The sequence below is a fragment of the Octopus bimaculoides genome, chromosome 2, assembly GCF_046866305.1.
Source record: "Octopus bimaculoides isolate indiv1 chromosome 2, ASM4686630v1, whole genome shotgun sequence".
Classification (NCBI taxonomy): domain Eukaryota; kingdom Metazoa; phylum Mollusca; class Cephalopoda; order Octopoda; family Octopodidae; genus Octopus; species Octopus bimaculoides.
Genome location: NC_142929.1, coordinates 186,113,099 through 186,138,397, shown reverse-complemented (window position 1 = coordinate 186,138,397; position 25,299 = coordinate 186,113,099). Strand labels below are relative to the sequence as shown.

Sequence of the window (25,299 nt, the reverse complement as noted above, 5' to 3'; positions counted from 1 at the left end):
TAAATTTATATCGGGACTCCTCAGTATATCGCGTGTTTCTGCGGCCGATAGGTATTTATATTTTTTAAGATTTTAATTATTTCTGTGGGAGGTTTTGGAACGTAACCCCCGCGATGATCGAGGGATTACTGTATTTCTTTGAATGAATGCGATATAGGATTTACCTTGAACTAAATAAAAACACCACACCACCAACAACAACAACAACAACAACATATAGCTTTATGATTTATTGCCGGATCGAAATATCGAGTTTGGTTTGATAAAATAACAAATAAAGTAATGTATTTTGCCATGCAAAGCAAAATTGTTCCGTTACTTGTTTCTTTCCCTCTCTCGCCATCTCTCTTTCATGTGCAATAAATGCACTTAAATTCACTTGAGGCCATCTAAATTAAAACTGCTCAAAGAAAAGTAATTAAATGTCAATAGTTTGTTATTACCAAAGCGGCGAGCTGGCAGAAACAGCACACCGGACGAAATGCATAGCGGTATTTCGTCTGTCTTTACGTTCTGAGTTCAAATTCCGCCGAGGTCCACTTTGCCTTTCATCTTTTCGGGGTCGATTAAATTAAGTACCAGTTGCGTACTGGGGTCGATCTAATCGACTGGTCCCCTTCCCCAAAATTTCGGGCCTTGTGCTTAGAGTAGAAAAGAATAGTCCGTTATTACTTTGAGTAACGGCAAAACCCAAAATTTCGGGCTATAAACCCTTTTGACGGAGTGTAGTTTTGAAGTATTGGGCGGCAGAAGTGAGGATATATTATTTTGGTAAGAACACGAAGTAGATAAGGAAGTAATTGCAATGTGTAAGAAATATTCCTCATTTCGCACCACCATTTAATTTTTCATTGAAATTTAAATTTCATTGTTATCCCTCTTCCCTCTCCTGACCAAAGTTAACCCTTTATGGCCAGGTGTGGTTTATTGACACAACATGCCTTCTTCCGCAGAGGACGGGCATGGCTTATTGACACACGACTAAATTCTGAAGAAGATGGGTGTATATAAGCTAAATTTGCATTATATACTATTTGACTGATTATCATCTTGCATTTTCCCCCATTTTTTTTGCGTCCCACTCGAAATGACTTGCTATTTATAACCGGCCTTAAAGGGTTAATCAGTAACACTAATAATTTTTCTCCACAACAGTAGTGTTTGTTAACTAAACATCTCTGGCTCGCTACATTAAGTGTATTATCGCGGACTTTACTATATGTTTTTGTGCAGAGGGTCCTCCTTGGTAATCCTCCCCTGCCTTGCCAATCATTTTCTAAAGTTGTCACACCTATCAGTGTTTATTCAGTCAACCTCTTTATATATTTTTCAGTCTCTCTGTTACACATTATACTTCATTGAGGAGAAACATAACCAGAATTATCTCTGTGCTAACCGAAAGACCAATCCCACCCCTCATAGTATATCTACATTCGATTTTTAATTAATCTAAACTGTAGAGTTACTTTTCTTGACTAGAGTAAATTATTGTTATTACTATTGTTGTTGTTAAGGCGACGAGCTTGTAGCATCGTCAGTACGCCGGACGAAATACTTACCGACATTTCGTTCAGTTTTGACCATTCAAAATTCCACCCCCACCCCCCCAAAAAATGTTGCTTGCTGCGTCAAAGCATACCCCTCTGTAGTTGAATAAATGTATTTGCAGTCTTGTAGCTGAAAATATCCAGAAATTTTTCGTTGACCACGAAGTGTTTGCTTTCCTCTGTTTGGTGGCTGTGGCGAAAGAGGTGGTAGTGTGGTGGATGAGACTAAAAGGACTGAAAGGCGGGAACTCAGAACGCCAACCCACCTCCGTTGATTGGTATTTTTTTTATTTGATCTCGAAAGAATGAATTGTAAAGTTAATCTTGGCGAGATTTCAATCCGGAGCTCAGAGAGTTGAAATATCGCAAAGTAGTCATGCAATTTAATATACTATCTGACATGATGAATAGCAGTAAGAAGATTGTTACTATTATAACTAGGTTCCTGCTGAGTTTTGAACCATTTCTCTTTGATTTTTCGAGTTCAACACTACGACCTACCATACTGCCATAAAAAGTAAGGTATCGCCATAAAAGGCATTAACGTCTACGCGAATACGGCTCGATCAATCAGTATTTGCCGACTTATTATGGTTGATGTGGCAAACTTGAACGAAAGTATGCGACTTTTCCCGCCAGATAGCTTGATCAAAGTTTCTGGAAACGTTTACTTACGATTATAAAAAGATGCGAATTCAACCTCAGATAAGAGCCACCCAGCAGTCCACTCGGAGCCATTGTCGCTTGGTTCAGTGGGAGGGCCTCTCACCTTCTTCTTCTGTTCCGTACTTAACATACTTTTGTCAAGTCTTATAAATGGTACCCAACCGTGTGCTGTAATGTCGAATCATGCACACATTACTTACATGCAATAATTTTAAGTTTTTCTATTTATTTCGTCTTCGATAACTATAAGTTACTTTCCTAATATTAACTCATGTGTTGCATTACAACAAACTATCAGCTTTTCCATTCGTTATCTCAAGAACATAGCTTCAATAGATAAAATATTTGCTCACATGTACATATAAACGCTCCGAGTTAAATAAAACCTAATTAGATATTAATGTGGTTAATCACACCTTCACACGCAGCCTATCTAATATTGTGTCCCACCAACGACGAATTAACGACTAAAGGCTCACTCACTAAGCTATCTAATCAAGTATTCACCAAAGAGGGAGACATTATTTGTGAGCTGACAAAAGATGGAATCTGAAAGCAAAATGACGTTTGGTGATATCTTGATCTTAAGCGCAAGTTGATAGACTATATGCTGCTTTCATCAATTCTTGATTGTCCAATCTTACTCGATTGCTGGTAAGAATATGTACAGTCACGACTGGACTCTGATGTTGAGGCCATGTAATTGGATATTAGGTTTCTTTGGGCCAAATCTCAGTTTGCTTTTGTACACGCATGGAGGTAAGTGATCAAAATCACTGCAAGCGGTTAAAATGTCGTCAACAGAAAAACAGAGAATGGCAGGGCTTATTAAACAAGTTTCGAAAGATATGAGGAATGAATATTCATTTTATAATCTCTGTGGTGATTTTATTACAGAAGACACGGACACAGCATTTCGTTTCAGATTTTGCTTTAGTATGGAATTCAAAAACCCTTAAAAAAAAAATAAAATGCTGATTGGGAGAAGTATATTTCCATCGACAGCATGAACCATTGGAAATATATGTATTTTGAGGACCTACATCTTTATTATCGCCTGTAGCAGGAATATTGGGCAGTCCCAAGACACATAGAAATCAAATCTGGATCTCTGTCCCCATATGCAAAAACACTAATCGATACGAACGCAATTCATCCATTTCTTGACTACGTCAGTAAAGGATTGACCACGCATATTTCTGGTAGAATAGGATATTATTAACAATGTCATATATTTGGCAGTTTACTTTTCTTTGAAAATAACTATATATAGATCTGGGTTTTTTTTTTTTTTTGCTAACCATTAATATCTGCAAGACAACAATAGCACGCTCTTTAAGCTAGTCATCTGCGAGTGTGGCTGTAACAAACAAGACCAATGGATAAAGACGAAGACGAGTTCGACACAGCTTGAATCACCTATCCACTCGGATCACACGACGAAGTTTGTTGCGTTTGTAGTAACGCCGTGCGCATGCGTAGTCTCACGCATGCGTGGAATTAAACAAGCAAGCGTTCCCGCTCAATTCGTTCTCTTTCTCGCTGGCCAGCGATTGAGCATGGACGTATTTAAGCTGTCTCTCTACATCTTTCGGACTTACACTCGACAGCTCTCTCACATCTACATAACAACGTCCCAACAACTATGCTCACTCACACAGAAGCTGTAACAACAAGAGCTAAAGATGTATATATTTACCACTTAAATAAAGTGTTGTTTAAGTTGATGGTCTGGAGTTTAGCGTTCCGTTTAATTTCTAATTTTATAGTAGGAAAGTCAGGTATACATCTAAAGATGTATAACCCACTTTCTACTAAAGTGGTGACCCCGACGAAGAAAAAACGCAGCATGAATTCTGGACTACCAACTTATAACTGGTGAACCCGACTAAAGAACAAATACGGCCATGGAGACTGAACTACGTATTACCAACATCTCCAACCATAGTCAACACGACTCAACAAGCGCGGTTTTTATTCTCGCCTCTGTTAGAGTGGATGTTTTCCACTCACGATAAACAGACAAGAATTACAGCCTGTGACTTTCCAATTGTGTACTCAAAAAAAAAAACTTGGTATAAAGCTCACGTGTTCTGACTTTCTAACTGCTGTGATATCTCACACACAATATAGACGGCCTGTTTTTTATTATGTTTTTATATGTCGCATTTCACACTCTCACATACACATACATCTTTTATGCCACACAATAACTCTTGTCATTCATTTCATACGGTTGTCTTTTCTATTGTCTCATTACTGGTATTTACGAATTCACTAATGTTCGTAGTATAACGTAATTACTTGTATATCATCTTTGATATATATTTTGGTGTTCGACCGCGTGACACGTTTAAATAAAAGGAGTCCTCTGTTTTTCCATTCGTCACCATTTCTCCTTTTTGAGTTCGCACGGTCGTTTTTCATCTTGGGTTAAGAAATTTTTCTTCGAGGTTTTCGCTGATGGTCGTACAGAGATTTGCCTGTCGATTGTGTGTAAAAGCGTACCTCTTCAAACACTCATCAACGAACAGCCTTTTCACTACCAGCTTCGTTCAACCAAGATTACCACCGTGACGACAACAATTACTACTACCAACTACAAGCATTCCCCCCGACGTCGCCAAGTTTCAACTGACCCATTACCACTGTCAACATCATTACCACCACACATACAGAACATCAATGTACTGTCTACCACAATGTCGTGCGCCAACAACCCCACCACCAGGGACACAATCAACTTGTGGAATTTTAATACGAACTGGTTTTCTCTATCTCGGTGTTTTAGGACTTTTCGCAGTCTATACTACAGACACTTTCACTTGTTCTGTGTTTTTTTCTCACACACACACTTGTGCACTCATACATTTTCTTTCCTTTCAGGGAAAACAAACAATCAGACTTTTACATCGTGTGATTCCAGTTTCCTGGACAGTTGTCATCACGGTTGTTTTGTCATTGTCATTTCATTTATACATTGCATGCATGTATTTCACAAGTGTACATTTCATTTCTTTGAATTTTCTTTGTGTGTGTTTGTACCACATCTTGTGGGTGATTTTCAGTGGCCATCCTGCCTCAGGCGTTCCAACATATTTCATTTATCGTGCACTTCTCGCACTGGCGAGGGAGCCCTGTAGTAACGCCGTGCGCATGCGTAGTCTCACGCATGCGTGGAATTAAACAAGCAAGCGTTCCCGCTTAATTCTATCTCTTTTACGGTCGGCCGACCATGAGCATGGACGTGATAAGCTGTCTCTCTACATCTTTCGGACTTACACTCGACAGCTCGCTTGCAACTACATACCCACGTCCCAACAACTATGCTCACACACAACAGAAGCTGTAACAACAAGAACTAAAGATGTATATATTTACCACCTGAATAAATGTTGTTTAAGTTGATAGTCTGGAGTTCAGCGTTCCGTTATATTCTTTAATTTTATAGTAGGAAAGTCAGGTATACATCTAAAGATGTATAACCCACTTTCTACTAAACGTTTTTCTCGACACGCAAAAGCATCACAAACCGTTGAACTGTTTTAGCTTGGTATAAACATTTTTCTGTTGTTGGTCGTGACAATACATTGTTTTGTTTAATAAATGAATATTTTTTTATTTAAAACTCTTAAACGGAATTTATGTTCTTGTATTCATCGACCAGATCTTTTCACTGATGACAACCAAAATCAGAAATATCTTATCGTTACACGACCAACACTTGAACAGTTGAGTTACAAGGTTTATCAACAAACATATCAGGAATCTCATCAGAAAACGATGTCATTAAGGAAAGATACGCCAATGATATTGACATTAGTTCTTTGATAGCTCAACTTCTCGCATTTAGACCTTCCTGAAAAAAAGAAAAGCCGATGGCCAGCTGTTTCAACTGCTACATTACAACCTGGAACAGTATCTCTGGGTTGCGTCAACTGGTCCTGTTACTTTGGGGTTGGGTTGTATGCCTAACAACAACTGCTAAGTATACTAGCAGGTAAACTCCTCAACAATAATACTTTTTTTAATAGCTATGTCCGTTGATATAGCCTATTGATCCGAAAAATGCTAAAGGCCACTTCTACATTTTGCTGTTGCCATGGAAGCTGCTGTTAAAGAATTAATCCCAAAGTAATGTTGTAGGGTGGTATTGGTGCCTGCGAGTTTGAAGGTTGACTCAGCTGTTGTCGAAATTAAACCGTCAGTCTTTGAATTCGTTCGCATCATTGGGGCGTCACAAATATAATAACATAAGATATAAACAACACCGGGAAAAATATTGGTAATTTTTCAGATGAACACTCGCACGATTTCCACTAGAGTGTTAGGGTTTTAGGGTCAGGATTAGGGTTTTAGGGTCAGGGTTAGGATTAGGGCTAGTGTTAGGGTTACGGTTTTAAGGTTAGGGTTATAGTTATGGTTACGATTAGGGTTAGGTTTAGGGTTACGGTTAGGTAATCGTGCGGGTGTTAATCTGAAAAATGACCAAAATATTTACCGTATTTAGTTACTTTCTTTTACGCATTGAACTGAAACCCAGTAGGGACCAATTTTTATCTTTGATAGTTATAAGATTGATAAAAGTAGAACCAGTAAAGTACAATAGTTAATGTAATCGAGTGTATTTGTGTTGTCCCCTATAATCTTTAGAGTTGTCATCATTAGAAATCATTACAGAAATCACGTCTACAATTTAGTGCGTTTTTTCTCATATTTCACTTGCTGTACTTTACTACAATGCTAAAGGAATTTTTTTTTCCTTCAGAATTTTTCGGTATTCCATTAATCAGACTCAGATATGTTATATATCAATTAAAGATGTTGAAGATCTGACAACAGAACACGGCAAACATTAAAGATCATTGTCCATGGATGATGGGCAACTAAACGGTGACGGGAGATGAGATTAGTCTTCTATTATTATACTCTGCAATATCGAATCAGTAGGGAAGTACTGCATGGCCAGATAATGCCCTGTACACGGTAGACTTGAGCAAAAGATGGGATGGTCATCGTCGGAATGTTCTTCAATCTAATGACCGAACTACGGTTAATTAACAACAATAACAACTGTTTTATTTATCGCATTAGAAACGAATCGTATTCCGTTTTGTGTTTGAAACTAAATTCCGTTTCGCTTTCGAAAGCCATTCCTTCATTTGTAACAACACCCGCCACCGGAAGCTGATGGCGCGCTTCACAAATGTTTTGTTTATAACAAGAATTGCTCACAGTAATGGCTAATCTTTAGTATTTGTGTGTAAGTTAGTTTTATTGTATCTCACTAATATTTAACATACACTCTCTCCAACAAAATACATTTCGGAGTCTATATTCGGTTCGCCTTTTTCACAAGAAAACTTAACGAACATCGCTAAAGTTTATCCTTCATCTTCTATACACACACACACACACTGCGAGAACCAACGTATTATATATATATAATATATATATATATATATATATATATAATATAATATAATATGATATATATATATTTGCTGTTTAGCCCTAGATCAGCTGTTGTTGTTTAGCTCTAGATCATATGGTCAGTGATGTTCCACTCACGCCTGTCCCGTCTTCTTTCTTTTCATAACTATTTAAAGCTACATTTCTCCTTTTTTAAAACGACAGAGTGTGAATAAAGGAAAATTTGGCTGCTGTTTCTTGTAGGTCGAGCGTAAAGTCTTAGCTCGTGTTTGTGTAGGTATTGTGTATCCTTGTATTTAATTACAAGTGGTATACGTTTATTTGTTGATCCACATCAAAACTGATTGCATCAATCATTATGTAAATAGTTAAGACAGAAATTATGTTCCAAAGAAAATGTTCTTTTAATTTATCCAAGATATACCTATATAGTAAATGTAAACGTGGAATGGATTGGAAGAATGTAAATGAAGAGAAAACAGGAGTGCCATGTGGGAAGCGAACTGACATCTCGTAGGCTTCACAGTTAATCAGTAGTTATTTTAAGAAACACTTTTTTTTATGCCCTCTATTCAAGTCTCATTTGTATTAGGCATATAAAAATATAAGTCTCATTTCTTTTGTAACCAGTGGATTCGAATTAACTGCACCAGAATGTTGTAATGAGAGATATGGGATCGATCTGTCAGAAATAGCAGCGAAACCACTTTCAGATCATATCAACAGTCTCAATAAAGAAGTACACTATGTGTCTCTAAAACAGGAAGACAGTAATACATATTCCTAAAGTGGGTGTGGGCCCTCTGTGCTTAGGAAAAGACAGGAAGGATGGAGCACTCTTAATTTTTTTTATCTATTTCATAGATACAAAAAAGGGTGACAAAGTCGCGGTTGAAAGCCTCTGGTCATGTTTACTTGTTCAAAGCTGACCTGGTGCTAAACAACAACACTAGCAATCGCAAAAATAAATTTTGTTTTCCTTCATTTTTCATGTTATCTATTGTGAATTGGTACCCCATATTGTCTACAAACAGGGAGGAAATACATAAAACGAAATTGTTATAAATTGAATTTGAGTTCTTAATTGAGATTAGATTAAAAGTAATGAAGTGAAGTAGTTTACTTTTCCATTAATGTGTTATTTATTTTGTTTTTACTTCCTTAATTGGCAGTCCTCAAGTTTTCAGTGGGAGTTGAATAGTAATCTGATTGTATCCTCTGTATGCTGTGTACGTATTGTTGTATTGATCAGATGGGAAACGTCCAAATGATTTAACTTGGAGATGAGGACTGGTGTCTCATGGGATACCACTGGAGTGGATACATTTGTGCAATCATCCTTCACTATTTCATGCATCAATGCTGCTATGCCAAGCAATGCAAAAATACAACCAATGATGCACTGAGTTTCAAACCAAATCATTCCCATATCATGGGATCTTATAGCACAACCACACATCTAACAATTCATAAACTCTGCAAACAACTCATTGAAGCAGTGGATGATGTGCAGGAACTTTTGTTTCTTTGCTATTGAGTTTCAAAAGTTATAATTCAAGGGAATGCAACTGGTGTAACGAGTTTTTTAATACAGCCCACGTTGTATTAGTTGGGAAAAATCCCAACAAAACATTATTTTAAAATGTGTTACTTTTCTTCATTTTCTCTAAAAATTTTACGGGACTGATAAAATTTCAAGAATAAGACTGATTGATTAAAAAAATACTTTCCATAATGTTGATGTCATAAGAGTTTATAAACTTCAAGAGAATGTGAAGGAATTTTTTTTTTGGATTGGTGGATCTCGAAGCAGATTAAGCTATAAATAATAGTGTGTAGATATTGGCTTAGAAACCCATTTAAATAGAATATGTTGAAGGTTACCTCTGGGATACAAACCTACAATTAAACAATTAAAAAAAACAAGCATTCTAACATTGGACTAAAGCAGTCCTTTGAATTTTTACATCCATTTTGGAAACTTTAATCCTCCCATCCTATGGGCAGCCTTGGACTTTTTCCATGCAATGGGTTTTTTTAACTTAATAGTTATATGCTGTTATAGCTTTTATTAAGGTAGCAAGCTGGCAGAATTGCTAAGCGGCATTTCTTTCGGTTACTTACACTCTGAGTTCAAATTCTGCTGAGGTTGACTTTGCTTTTTTTTTCCTTTCAAGGTCGATAAAATAAGTACCAGTTAAATGCTGGGGTCCATATAATTGACTTTAACTCCTCCCTGAAATTGCTGACCTTGTGCCAAAATTTGAAATTGTTATTTATATCTTTAACTTTCAAAAAAAGAAATATTTTCCATATTGTTTATTGATCTAAACAGTAAATTCAAGAGGAAGTTTTGTAAACTGGGAAAGACAACAACTACAAGGAAAATCAAAACTGTAACAGTCAAAAATGGTATTGTTATTGTTGTGTACTGACAGTGGGAGGTATTTGTAGAATAGAAACTGATGAGGTCAGATTTCAATTTGTTGGACCTCATAGATGAGAAAATAAGATTGTGACAGTTTTCAAAATACTGTATGACAGACCTTGACAATCCATAGCAGCATTTTAAAATGACAGAGAAAATGTAAAATGCTACTTAACCATGGGTTGGGTGGTTAGTGGCAATGGAAGTATACTTCCCCTTCCATACTAATTCACCCTTATTTGTAACTTCCTGATTCCTTAGTCAGTATACTATCATTCATATCAATTGTAGCATTGTGTCATTTAGGTAACATAACTTATATATTTTTTTCCTACTCAGACATAAATAGTTTAAGGCATTTAATTTATGGAGACTCTTGTATATGGGAGGTAGCTAATGTTATGGTTCTCACCCTGTCTTTCATAAATTTAATTATCCAGTTTGTATATTCAAATTCAACCATGTAAACAAAAAGTGATGTTTACCTTCATATCATTTGTGAAGCCCACTTAAGTTTTATTTATACATCTTTGATCGATTTTTGCTTCTCATTCAGTACTTCTAATGAGCAGCTTGTCCTGAGTTCTTGTGTGAAGAGAAATAGGCTGAAGACAGAATCTTATTAATGATCAGACCACCGATATTCCTGAATCTACTTATCATACCCTTATATGTGGTCTTACTTGTCAGTCTTCTCACCCAGGTTTCACACAACTAATTAGTTGATATAAATAAATTAGTTAGATAATTAGTCTTACTACTGTGGGATTTAACAAGTTTGCTTTGCAGCTATGTGGTTTAGGATTTTACCCTACTGCACAGCATCCTGAGCAAATATCTTCAACAGTCTTGAAGTAAAACTGGGTTGATGAAAACTATACAGAAGCCTGTCAAAGAGACTGCTCTTATTTTTAAGTGGTAGATTTATTCAGTTGCCTGATTTAATGCCATCACCTGTCCAGGCTTCTGATCTAAGGATAACTTCCTTTCACTGGTCCCAGAGGTCTAGAAAAAGGTTACATGCACTGTCTATCCTCCTCTGACTCTTCCCCCCCTTTACTATTTGATATTCTCTTGTAAGACATTTGACTTGTCTTTTAAATGATTGAGAATTAGATTTACAATTAACTGATCATGTGATTACATTGGTTGTCTTTTGTTGAAGTTTAGATGACCATTGACTGTAGTGATTATGTTTCTAATGTAAGTAATGTTTTGATTTTTATCAATTTTACTTATATCTGTGCTTTTCATTTTGTCTTTTTTTTGCAAGTATTTCAACATTTGCTGAGACATGGAAACAGAATTACTGCACGAGGTACCAGAATCCTTGAAAAGATTGGTCCGCCTCATAGTACGAGGTTTCTACAGTATTGAACATGCCATTATTTTAGATCTTTTAGTGCGACATCCTTGTATGAAGGAAGATGACATTATTGATTTGTTGAAGTTTGAGCGCAAACAGTTACGTTCTATGCTGAATACTCTGAAAATGGATAAAATTGTGAAAGTGCGCATGAGGGTTGAGACCGATGCTGAGGGTCACACCACTCGACACAACTACTATTTCATCAACTATAAAGTTTTTGTCAATGTTGTCAAATATAAATTGGACCACGTCCGTCGAAAGATTGAAGCAGCTGAGCGTCAGAGCACAAGTCGGTCATCCTTCAAGTGTACACAGTGTGAGAAGACCTACACTGACCTGGAGGCCGGTCAGTTATTAGACCCTTACACCGGTTTATTAATGTGTATGATTTGTCAGGTAGAGGTGGAGGAAGATGAGAGTGCAATACCGAAACAAGATGCACGGACAATGTTAGCAAAGTTCAATGAACAAATCCAACCGATATATGACTTGCTGAAAGAATGTGAAGATGTGCGGTTGGCACCGGAGATTCTTGAACCAGAACCTGTTGATATGAAATCAATTACACAAAAGTATGTAAATCTTTCTCTCCTCTTTTTCCGCCTCCAGTGGATGGATGGGTGGGATTTGAAGTATTGGATCTTTCTGAATTGACGGACACCACTTTTCATTTATGTTTTATGTAGTGTTTTTGGTACCAAAACACTTTCAAACTTCGTATACTTGTATATTTTGTGTTATAGAACAGATAAAAATTTTTTTATTCGAAGTTATTTCATGTAAAAAATTGTCGTATTTCGGTAATTTCAACCAATCACTGACGTCTATTGAGGTGAAAACAATTACCGCCGTGGAATGTAAACATGTTTTAGCGGTGTAATGGGATCATTTCCCTTGAATAAAATTAGTGCTGTTGTTTGTCAGCAACAACTATCGGTGGTACTGTTATTTATGACATTGTTCATGCGTTTGTACTGGTTTTAGCTTTAGGGTTTTAGGGTTAGGGTTTGGGTTTTAGAGTTAGGGTTAGTTTTAGGGTTAGGGTTATGATTATTTTTGCCATAACCTAACTCAACCCTAACTCTAAAATCCGAACCCTAACCCTTAAACCCTAAATCCTTACTACGGAATAACGATCTTGACACGGGCAAAAATTATTGTTTACAAAAACAGCAGTAACTGTATTCAGCTGAATAGACGTCAGTGATTGGTTGAAATTACAGAAATACAACAACTTTAACATGAAATAACTTGCAATGTACAATTTTTTGTTAAGAAGGCTAAGAGAAAAAGTTGTTTTATATGACACATTCTACCAGTATTCCAAGTTTGAAAGTGTTTCGTTAAGAAAACAAGTGTTGCCCGTCAATTCAGAAAGATCCGAAGTATTTAACCATTTAACATTTAAATTGGCTAGATCCAGCTTCTCACACCTATCCTACAATGTCATTCTAAATATAAACAATTGCATCATCAATATATCAAAGCTACATGATGATGCACGATTTGGAAAGACTTCTGCACCCCCTCCTTCCATTTTCTCCCAAGTTTGTTTCTTTTTAAAATTTTTTTTGCCAAAAACCCGTTTTAGATACAGAGGTTCTGGAAAAATCGGCATTGTAAAATCCCCCCCTCCAAAAATCGGCATTATAAAATCCCCCCTCCCCCCAATTCTTCAATTTTGACTTTTTTCCTCAACACTAACCTTAAAACCCTAACCCATTTTTGCCAATTTTTTGCAGATTCGTATTCCCCGTAGACGAAAGGGAGAGGGGTGTCGAAAAAAATTAAAAAATTTAAGAAACGGGTGGTTTTTTTGTGGTAGTGGTGGGGGCAGAAGTCTTGCCCATGTATTTGACAGAATAATGTTAAAGGGTTAATATCGGCCTGTGGTGGGAGCCACCAGGATATTGTTGGATGGAAACTTATTGGATATAAGTATATTCTTACGAGAATATCAAAATACTGCAAATGAGAGGTAGGAACTGTCTTAACTACTTAATACTAATCATCTTAGATTTGGAATGAGAATTGAAATATAGTAATATAATTATCACTATAGAAAAATATTTTGTTTGGAGTGAAGAACGATTTCACTGAAAATCATACGAGAAAATAACACTTTGATAGATTATAGGGAAATTCGTTGACGAGAATGTAATTAAGGGAGGTAACTCATGATATTGAGTATTGGTTGTCTAACTTGGATTTGCTTCTGTTCATCTAAGATGACATCAGGTTAGGGTTTGTAACCCAATGATAGATACTTATTTCGTTATTGCCCACAAGGGGCTAAACATAGAGGGAACAAACAAGAACAGACGAACGGATTAAGTCGATTACATCTACCCCAGTGCGTAACTGGTACTTAATTTATCGACCCCGAAAGGATGAAAGGCAAAGTCGACCTCGGCGGAATTTGAACTCAGAACGTAGCGGCAGACGAAATACAGCGAAGCATTTCGCCCGGTGTGCTAACGTTTCTGCCAGCTCGCCGCCTTGTGATAGATACTGTTGACCGTAGTCCCATGTTGGTGCGTGCACGTGTATATAAGTATGTATTTTTAAGTATTCATATATATATACGCTTATGGCTGTGTGGTTAAGAAGTTTTGGGTTCAATCCCACTGCGTGTCACCGTGGGCAAGTGGAGCACCGTCTGAGCGTGATTGTTTCCAGAGCACCAGCTGTCTGGCTTCTGTGCTGGGGGCACGTAAATAGCACCATTTGAGCGTGATCGTTACCAACATTGCCTTCCTAGCACTTGTGCCAGTGGCACGTGAAAAGACATTCGAGCAAGTTCGTTGCCAGTGCCGCTGGACTGGCTCCTGTGCAGGTGGCACGTAAAATACACCATTTCGAGCGTGGCCGTTGCCAGTGCTGGTGGCACGTAAAAATACCCACTACACTCTCGGAGTGGTTGGCGTTAGGAAGGGCATCCAGCTGTAGAAACTCTGTTAAATCAGATTGGAGCCTGGTGTAGCCATCTGGTTCACCAGTCCTCAGTCAAATCGTCCAACCCATGCTAGCATGGAAAGCGGATGTTAAACGATGATGATGATGATGAGATATTGTCGGTGTCAAAATTACTAGAGCATTGTTTCATTCTTTACATTCTGCATTCAAATCTTCGATCAGCTTATCTTCCTTCCTTCAAGGTTCAATTTAATTGGTAATATAACCGGAGCTGGAGTCCTTAAAGTAGTCTGATATTGTCTTCAACTTTGTCCTGGTATTTCCTGCAATGATACTAGTGCAAAGTTGTATTGGCCTGTGTCGTTCTCTTGGGTAACATTGGTAAAATGAAGAGGAGAGACTTGCTGCATAGTCAGCTCCTGGTTTTACATACAACCTTATGCTGGTCTGCATCTGGGAGAGGACACTGCAATGTTACCTCGCCATGATCTACCAACATAGACTGAAGCAAAACTTGCCAAGTGTAGATCCCTACTCTCGTGTGACTAGTAATAGTAGTATGGGGACAAATGCTATAACAGCATGTTGCTGCATCCACCATTTGTTGGTGATTCCCTACTAATCCTGGCAGATGACACCTTTGCATCACTCAGGCAACAATCCTGTTTTGGGTAATAGTTACTGGTGATGGTTTTACAAGGCTGGAGTGCAAATCCTACCTCAACCTCTTTTAGTTGCCTTTTATGGCAAGCAGAATAAATGTTGGGCCTATTCTTTGGCATGCTGGCCCCCACACAGACATGGGTACTGAAATAATATATATTTGTGTGTGTGTGTGTGTGCAGAGAGTGGTGACTGTGTGCGACAGTTCAGTTTCAGACAATGTATCTGAAGTATTAATAGTTCATACAACGCTTCATCATTGCTGTAACAAGTACATAGTCAAGACATGTAACCATTAACAGTCCAGTCCATCTGGCTGTATATAGGCTCCATAGTCTGATATATTTCACTGCTGAGAGATTTATGTCTTGGAGAAGGAACTGGATGTGTGATTTGCTTGTTAGCAAGAGGTGATATGTGGATGTTAAAAAAGTGGACAAAATTATGTTAGTAAGTGTAGAGGGTGTTGGTATGCTGTGAACTCATGTCAACATCCAACAAAGCCTGGTCTAAATACAACAGAGGACTTGGATACAGACATCAATACATAAAGATGTAGTATTAAACCATGTAATGTCTCTATTTATTTAAGAATTATACAGCAGGATTCTATCATGTTGAAGTCTGAAAGGAAAAGTGTTGCATTCAGTTGGTAGAGAGTGTCCTATGGATACCTTTCCCGCAGTATCTGTTTAACTTGTATCGTAACTTGTCATGTGCCATACTCTTCCAGAGCCTCAGCAACCACATTATTACATTGCAGTTGAGTGGAAGTAGCTGTCTTGGAGGAATGGGACTCTGTAATATCAGATTTTAACCCTTTAGCATTTAAACTGACCATATCTGGCCAAAATATTCCATCTGTTTTATGTGCAAACCAGCCCAATCTGGCCTCTCATACCTACCTTACAATGTCATTATAAAAATAAACCATCACATCATCAAACTTTCAAAGTTAGGAGATAATGCATAGTGAATTCAAACAGAGTAATTTGAATGCTAAAAGGTTTAAGATATTTTGTTTATAGATAAGATGACAACAGTCCAAAATGAATGGTGATTCACTGTGCTGCAAGTATGTCTAGTTATTCTTGCATGGACAAATCTAATGACACATCAATGCTGATGTTGAGTGTATGTGTTTATTCTGACATGGTTGTGGGGTTAGAAAGTTTGTTTTACACATCGTACTCTGGGATTTGATCCCACTGGCTGCATATTCAGTAAATGTCTTTGAGTTATTCAAAGCCTTTTGAAAGAAATTTGGTAAATGGAACCTGTAGATGTTGGGCAGAGGGAGTGTTCTGGTTCTTGTGTATTAGACTTGACCTGTGTCCTGTTTAATGCCACCACCTGACCTTGGATGCTTGTAGCAGAGTCCACTCTTGCAAGTATTCTGATCATGTTTTATGGGTGTGGAAGCACATGGCTTAGTGGTTAGTGGGGTTGTGCTCATGATCATTAGATTTTGGTTTTGATTCTTGGACTGGGTGATGCTTTGTGTTCTTGTGCAAAGCACTTCATTTCATATTGGCCCAGTCCATTCAACTGTTTAAAATGAGTAAACTTGTGATGGACTGACGTCCCATTCAGGGAGGAATATACATGCCAGAGAAACCAGGAAACCAGCCCTCTGATCCTCTAGTTGTAATGTAGACTAACCACTCATAGGTGTTGCTCTACCTCCTCTGAATAATCTGTTTGAAAATTAAAAAATATAATGATGATAAGGAGCAGTATCAGACTAAGTACCATCTGTATTCGTTTAATTGTTTTTTGTCCACTTCCTTTCCAGATCCCAAAGTAATAATCCCAAATATGATAATAAATCAGTGTGGTGTGGTGAAGCAACAAAAAACATCAGCTATGGCTATGAGGAGAATACAGTGACGATCACAGTGTCAGATGAAACGAACCAGCGAGACAACAAACCTGTGAAAGAGCAGCCGGTCTGGATGAAAGAGAGTACAATTGAGAAGCCAACAGCTGTTGTTAGCAAGGTAAGAGTTGGGGAGGTCTTCTCATCTTCAACTTCTGTGTATAGAAGCATTTATTGTGTGCTGGAACAATTGTTTCTACAACTGGCTTCATGCTCTTCCTCTTGTTAGACTTGTAATCTTTTGGCGAGCAGGCAGAAACGATAGCACGCCTGGTGAAATGCTTAGCGTATTTCGTCTGCCGTTATGTTCTGAGTTCAAATTCCGCCGAGGTCGACTTTGCCTTTCATCCTTTCGGGGTCGATTAAATAAGTACCAGTTATGCACTGGGGTCGATATAACCGACTTAATCCGTTTGTATGTCCTTGTTTGTCCCCTCTGTGTGTAGCCCCCTTGTGGGCAGTAAAGAAATAAGACTTGTAATCTTTTGAGTAACAAAAGATGCAGCAGTAGTTGAAATATTTGATTTTCATTTGTCTGTTGATAAAACACATAGCCACTTGGTGCTGAGTGACTGCCGCTGATGTGAAGCCTGATCTTTGGATGTTGGGTCCCGCAGAAGCAATCATAAGTGATTGAGACTTTTGGCGATTTGCTGTGCTTGAGAAGACTCATCAAGCCAAGTGAAATCATAGTCATGACTGGTAAAAACACTCATGCCGATGACGCATAAAGGCACCTTTGCCGATGACATATAGCGGCACCCATGCTGGGGACACATAAAGGCACCTATGCCGATGACACATAGCGGCACCCATGCTGGTGACACATAAAGGCACCTATGCCGGTGACAAGTAAAGCACCCGTGCTGGTGGCATGTAAAAGGCTCTCACTCCACTCTTGGAGAGGTTGATATTAGGAAGGGGATCCAGCCATAGAAACCAAGCCAAATTCGAACTGGAACCTGGTACAGCTCTCCAGCTTACCAGTTCCAGTCAAACCGTCTAACCCATGCCAGCATGGAAAGCAGATGCTAAATGATGATGATGATATATATATATATATATATATATATATATATATATATATCATCATCATCATCATCATCGTTTAACGTCCGCTTTCCATGCTAGCATGGGTTGGACGATTTGACTGAGGACTGATGAAACCGGATGGCAACACCAGGCTCCAGTCTAATTTGGCAGAGTTTCTACAGCTGGATGCCCTTCCTAACGCCAACCACTCAGAGAGTGTAGTGGGTGCTTTTACGTGTCACCCGCACGATAACGGCCACGCTCGAAATGGTGTCTTTTATGTGCCACCCGCACAAGCCAGTCCAGGGGCACTGGCAACGATCTCGCTCGAAAATCCTACGGGAGCCAGTCAGGCGGTACTGGCAACGGCCACGCTCAAAATGGTGCATCTCATGTGCCACCCGCACAAGAGCCAGTCCAGGGCACTGGCAACGATCTTACTTGGCTTGCCGGGTCTTCTCACGCACAGCACATTTCCAAAGGTCTCGGTCAGTAGTCATCGCCTCGGTGAGGCCCAATGTACGAAGGTCTTGCCTCACCACCTCAGCCCAGGTCTTCCTGGGCCTACCTCTTCCACGGGTTCCCTCAACTGTTAGGGTGTGGCACTTTTTCACGCAGCTATCCTCATCCATTCTCACCACATGTCTATACCAGCGCAATCGTCTCTCTTGCACACCACAACTGATGCTTCTAATGTTCAGCTTTTCTCTCAAGATACTTACAATCTGACGGGTATTCACATTGACATTACACATCCAACGGAGCATACTGGCTTCATTCCTTGCAAGCTTACGTATGTCCTCAGCAGTTACAGCCCATGTTTCACTGCCATGTACCATGGCTGTTCGTACGCATGCGTCATACAGTCTGCCTTTTACTCTGAGTGAGAGTCCCTTTGTCGCCAGCAGGGGTAAGAGCTCTCTAAACTTTGCCCAGGCTATTCTTATTCTAGCAGCTACACTTTCAGCGCACCCATCACCACTACTAACTTGGTCGCCCAGATAGCGGAAGCTATCGACTACCTCTAGTTTTTCACCCTGGAATGAGATAGAAGTTGTTTCCTGTTTGTTTACAGTGTTTATTGCACCTGAACATCTGCCACAAACAAAAACTAACTTGCTAGTTAACCTGCCTTTGATGTTGCTGCACCTCTTATGTGTCCATAGCTTGCACCGGGTACATCTTATAGAGTTACTACCTACTCCTTATATATATATATAATTATATGTATTTCTTCTATCTTAATGAATAATAATTCTTCGGATAGAATAAATGGGTTAATAGAAACCAATGTAGCAAAGAACACAAAATAACTTTGGTGTTGTTCCTGTTTTTAAGGCAGGAACTCCTTGAAGTTTTGGGTATTTGAGTATATTTAAAAATTTAAGGAATGGAGAAAACGCATGTTATAATTGCATACTATAACATACTATGCAATTATAACATGCGTTTTCTCCATTCCTTAAATTTTTATATATATATATGTATATGTAAATACATACACACACACACATCATCATCATCATCGTTTTGATGTCCACTTTTCCATGTTTGCATGGGTCAAATGGAATTATGTTGAGGCAGATAGATATTCTATGGCAGGATGGCTTTCCTGCTACCCACCCTTACATATTTCCAAGTAAGACAATATTTCCCCATTGTCAGACATGTCTATCATAGAAGACTGGATTGCTTGTTTGATGATGATTTACAAGCATAGTATGGTTTCAAGACAAGGATACACATAGACACACATACACATCTGGTTTCTTTCTGTTTCCATCTACCAAATCTCACAAAGCTCACAGACACACACGCATACATATATATACATATATACGATGGGCTTCTTTCAGTTTCCGTCTACCAAATCCACTCACAAGGCTTTGGTCGGCCGGAGGCTATAGTAGAAGACACTTGTCCAAGGTGCCACGCAGTGGGACTGAACCCGGAATCATGTGGTTGGTAAGCAAGCTACTCACCACACAGCCACTCCTATGCCTAGTTGTGAAATATTTTTAATACTACACTCTCGGAGTGGTTGGCGTCAGGAAGGTCAGCCAGCTGTAGAAACTCTGCCAGATCAGATTGGAGCCTGGTGCAACCATCCAGTTTGCCAATTCTCAGTTAAATCGTCCAACCCATGCCAGCATGGAAAGCGGACATTAAATGATGATGATGATCTTGTTTTCTGTTTTGTTTTCAGCCAGCTGAAGTGATGCATAAGCCAAGCACATCCAGGGCAGAATCTATGGAGTGCAGTGACGACATCATGCGAACACTTTTAGTGCATGAGAAGAAATCTGTAGCTTCAGCTGCATTAATGGCTCTCTTCTCAGGTAGTGACCATGGGTCATCGAGTGACTCAGATGAAGAAACAGCTCAACCATCAACGTCAGTGACCGGTGAGTTCTCTCTCTTTCTATATGACATGTCCACAGATGTAAAGTCAAAGATATTACATCCTCAACTTTTGTACATCTACGACTACAACTAGCCGACTACTACAAAGAAAAAAATATGCTTATTCTACAACTATATTGCCTTACATGCCCTTCCTTTTTTATTAGCAGTAGAATGCATTTTGAAGGAGACTAACTGCTATTTCTAGCATATTAGCATATCTAATAACCATACAATAACTTTTTTTTGTTGGCTTACTTTCTTGGAGGTTGTTGTTGTGATTTAGTCGAAGGTCAGTCCTTTGATCAAAAGCATTCCAGTTGTGACCATCCATTAGTTTCAAGGTTTTAGGATTACAATATCTGTGTTCTTTCCATTTTTATGAGAGATGTGGTGTTGGGAGGAATCTTAGTTTTGCTCAGGACATAACATCCTTCCAAGCAAAGCAGTTGGTTTAGGAAAGGTATCTAGCCATAGAAACCATGCCATGGAACATATGACAAAGAGGGGTCCTCTGACCTGTCTAAGTGGGCAGTAACTTTCAATAAGAACTGACATGGACCATAATGATCTGGCCAACCCATGTAGATGTGAAAGGATGAAGGATGATGATGATGGTGAGTGTGATTTGAAGGCTATTTGGCTGTTATTTCTAGCAGCTCAGTTGACTACATAGAGGCTATTTTGTGTATCTTTAAAGTCACAAGTCCATACTCCACCAGAACTTTGAAGACCATGTTCTTGCACTGCAGTAGAGTGGAAATGGCTATCTTGATGGAAAGGAACATTGAGATTGGTCCGTCATGTCCTCATTGTGTAGCCTAGCCACTTCTAAAAGAGACAGATAGAGAGAGAGAGGAACTAACCTGAAAATTTGATTAGTACTTTATTTTATTGACACCTGAATGATGGTGGGATTTGAACTCAGGAGAACATAATGAATCTGAACAAATAACCATAAGGCATTTGCCTGATACTAATGATGCTGTCAATTGACCCATGTTATAATAAATGTAATATAGATATAATAGAGATGTGTTTAACTAAGATTTAGTTAAAATTGACTAAAAGAGTACAGTGAACTTGCCATGGGGAGTGGGAAACCCAATGTTACAGAGTTCTTCAGGAAAAACTTGACAGGGGAGAAATTAAAGAGAAACAGCAGAAATTTACATCCTCGAAGAAAAACTGGTTGCAACTAATAAAAAGTGCATGAACCATTGGAATTTCGTACATGGATAGGGTGGAGGCCCAGTGGTTAGGGCAGCGGACTCACGGTCATAGGATCGCGGTTTCGATCCCCAGACCGGGCGTTGTGAGTGTTTATTGAGCGAAAACACCTAAAAAGCTCCACGAGGCTCCAGCAGGGGATGGTGGCGAACCCTGCTGTACTCTTTCACCACAACTTTCTCTCACTCTTACTTCCTGTTTGTCTTGTGCCTGTAATTCAAAGGGCCAGCCTTGTCACACTGTGTCATGCTGAATATCCCCGAGAACTACGTTAAGGGTACACGTGTCTGTGGAGTACTCAGCCACTTGCACGTTAATTTCACGAGCAGGCTGTTCTGTTGATTGGATCAACTGGAACCCTCGACGTCGTAAGCGACGGAGTGACAACAACAACAACATGGACAGGAAGTGATGGGAGAGAGAGCTAGATGGAACGAGGAGGAAAAGTGAGAGAGGTGAAAGAATAAGATGAGGTGAGAAGGATAAGAATGGAATTACTAAATTAGGAGGAGGTGTAGGTGTAGAAGGAAAAACGTTAATTTAAACCTGTCAGACATGGCTCCAAGTTCGGATATGAAACGTTACATTACTATGCCTTTACATCTAGAGGTTATTTTACTTGAAAAGATGTGCAAGTTATGTCATATCTGGCCATAGAAAACAACTGCAAGGAGTTTTGTTCAATCCGTTTCAACTTGAAATAGCAAATTTTAAAATAATTGCTCTGTAATTAAATTATAATTAATCTGAAAGGAGTGTGACGTTATTATTATGTAATTGTGGAACTGATTGTATGTTGTAATATGTAGGTTATCATATTTACTCACACCGACTTAAACCTATCTTGTGGTTGTCTATTCAATAGTAACCTATCAGTCAGTTCTGCAGCTTGTAAAGAAGAGTTACTGGTCTTATAGCCTCATGAGTTATCGTTCTTATATACGAATAGACTTCAAAAGTTGTCACCCTTGATTTTCACTTGGTCATTCTTAAGTTTTGTTGTGATCGATGGTATGGTTTAAAACAGTGGTTCTCAACCATATTTTGTTTGTGGACACCCTCCCCTTTGATTCCCGTTTTACTCTACTGGACCCTGATAGTCGTTCAATGTTTAAAACATCCTATTTATATTTCGTTTTTGGATTTGCTTTGCAAGATTTTTTAATGTGATTTCATGTGTTGAAGCATATTCTGTTGTGTCTGGGGAGAGTCATTTTCTTATTGTGCCTTATTATTTAACACACTCACCGTTAACATTTCCACTTATTTCTTATTTTTATTTTCCTAAAATTTTCGTTGCCTCTTGCAACCTTTTCAATAGCCTTGACTGTCCGTTATTTACGCTGCGTTCTGTTTTTGCTTTTGCGCATGTGGGTGTCTCAGTGTGTGTGTATGTATGCATGCATGTGTGTGTGTATGTATGTATGTCTGTGTGTGTGTGCATATGCATATATGTATGTATGTGTGTGTATATATGTATGTATGTGTATGTGTTTGCATGTATGTATGTATGTGTGTGTATATATGTATGTATGTGTATGTGTTTGCATGTATGTATGTATGTATGTATTCTGCATATTCCTGTGTTTGTGTGTTTTTTATGTATGTGTGCATGTGTGCATGTATGTGTGCATGTGTGCATGTGTATGTACCTCTGTCTCCTTGTGTGTGCATGTTTGAGTGTGTGTGTGTGTGTGTGTGTTTTGCTGCTATGTACCATGTTTGTATGTATGGGTGCACTTCTTCATATGTGTGGACAAGTGTGTGTGTGTATATGTGGTCATGTGTTTCAGTCTCTATTTGCGTATGTCGTTGTCTGTTCATATACCCCATGTACCTACCTATGTATCCTATTTATATTTTTATAATTAGATATTGTTAGGAATTGTATAAAAAAATTTGTATTGTAGAAGTATAAACATAGATTTCAACTCAGTGACTACCACTATGGCTTGTGCAGATCGACTGGAAACCAGTTCTCTCTCGTGCCATTCAGTGGACTTCTGCTGTAGAGGAGTTCAGAGAAAGCAGTGTTGTTGCTTTAGACATCATCAAAGCCTTCAACTGTGTCTGGCATACAAATCATCATCATCATCATCATCATCATCATCATCATCATCATCATCATCGTTTAACATCCGCTTTCCATGCTAGCATGGGTTGGACGATTTGACTGAGGACTGATGAAACCGGATGACTACACCAGGCTCCAATCTGATTTGGCAGAGTTTCTACAGCTGGATACCCTTCCTAACGCCAACCACTCAGAGAGTGTAGTGGGTGCTTTTACGTGCCACCCGCACGAAGGCCAGTCAGGCGGTACTGGCACTTCCTCCAGGCTGCATCCATTTTTCAGCTCCTGGATTGGTAACTTTGTTAGGTTGCCTCATTGCAGCACGTGTGGATAGAGCTCTTTCAGCCCCATTCTCATTCAGCTCTAGTGTTTCTTAGGGTCCTGTCCCTTCTTCCCTTTAATACATCAATGACCTACTTGCTGCTACATCTGACAATGCTCACTCTTATGCAGATGACATCACCTTTCATCCACAGGCTATCAAAAACATCACATACCAAACCTGCATTGATTCCATAAATGGAGACTTTGAGAGCATCTTCCAGTGGGAGCAACCTTGTCTCTTTTAACAATAAAAAGATCCCCAAGCACTTTTCATATCAAGAAAACACCATTTTCACCACCATCATCTCTTTCTTTTCCAACAGGAGTAACCATGTATCTCTCTTATGACAAGACACCTGTACCAGTCTCTCTATCATACTTTAACATCCCATCACCTGGCATATAGCCACCTCCCTCAATACAACACTCACTCAGTTGAGGAGTTCTTGTCTTGTGAGTTACTCGGTAACCTCACTGGTGCTGGTGCCATGTAAATAATACTCAGTGCGCTTTGTAAAGTGGTTGGTGTTAGGAAGGAAATCCAGCTGCAGAAACCATACCAAAGCAGACAGTCGCGCTTGTTGTGATCCTCTGCTTTGCCAGCTCCTGTTCAACTGTCCAACCCATACCAGCATGGGAAATGGACATTAAATGATGGTGATGTTGATGACTTCACACTCGCTCTAAACACAAGCAGCACTCAGCTACAACTCTTACAGTCATTCCTGATGTTGGGCTTCACTGTTACTGAGGATCTCTCCTGGTGAGAGCATATCCTTAGCACAACTAGGACTATATCCCAAAGACTAATTTTTCTCTTTTGGCCCTCAAGTGAAGCCCATAATGGACTGCTGTTCCCTCACATGAGATGGTGCTACGGCTATGCATACAAACATCTTGGACTATATCCAGAGAAGAACCATTTGGATGATTGGCCTTCCATCACCTCTGGCCCACAGGCATGCCATCTCCTTTCTCTGTCTTTTCTGTTGCAACAACCATAATGGTCTCTATACCTTGGAGCTGGTTAGTCTTATATCTCCACCACTTCATGTCCCTCTTCCCCAAGTTCACTTGTCTCTCTGCCTCATCAGTACTCTTCTTGCATACGCCTAGTTGTTATTCCCCAGATCATTATCCCTCTGGAATCTCCTCCCTGCTCATGTCTTTCCTGCAGGGGTTCACTTGCAACATTTTAAATGGAACATTATGTGCAGGTGGCATGTAAAAAACACCTTTTTGTGTGTGGCCATTGCCAGTACCGTGTGACTGGCCCTCGTACTGGTGGCACGTAAAAAACACCCACTACACACTCAGAATGGTTGGCATTAGAAA

At 39.1% G+C, this 25,299-nt stretch overlaps 1 protein-coding gene across 1 annotated transcript in view; it reads left to right on the top strand.

Moving 5' to 3' along the window:
* The first annotated feature begins 7,321 nt into the window (after positions 1–7,321).
* LOC106883880 (general transcription factor IIE subunit 1) overlaps positions 7,322–25,299 on the top strand; it is a 50,546-nt gene continuing 32,568 nt past the window's right edge. The window contains exons 1-4 of the mRNA XM_014935021.3: positions 7,322–7,476; positions 11,348–12,015; positions 16,818–17,022; positions 20,140–20,338. Coding sequence (XP_014790507.2) covers positions 11,369–12,015; positions 16,818–17,022; positions 20,140–20,338 — 1,051 coding nt within the window. The 5' untranslated portion in view covers positions 7,322–7,476; positions 11,348–11,368. The remainder of the gene's footprint in view (positions 7,477–11,347; positions 12,016–16,817; positions 17,023–20,139; positions 20,339–25,299) is intronic.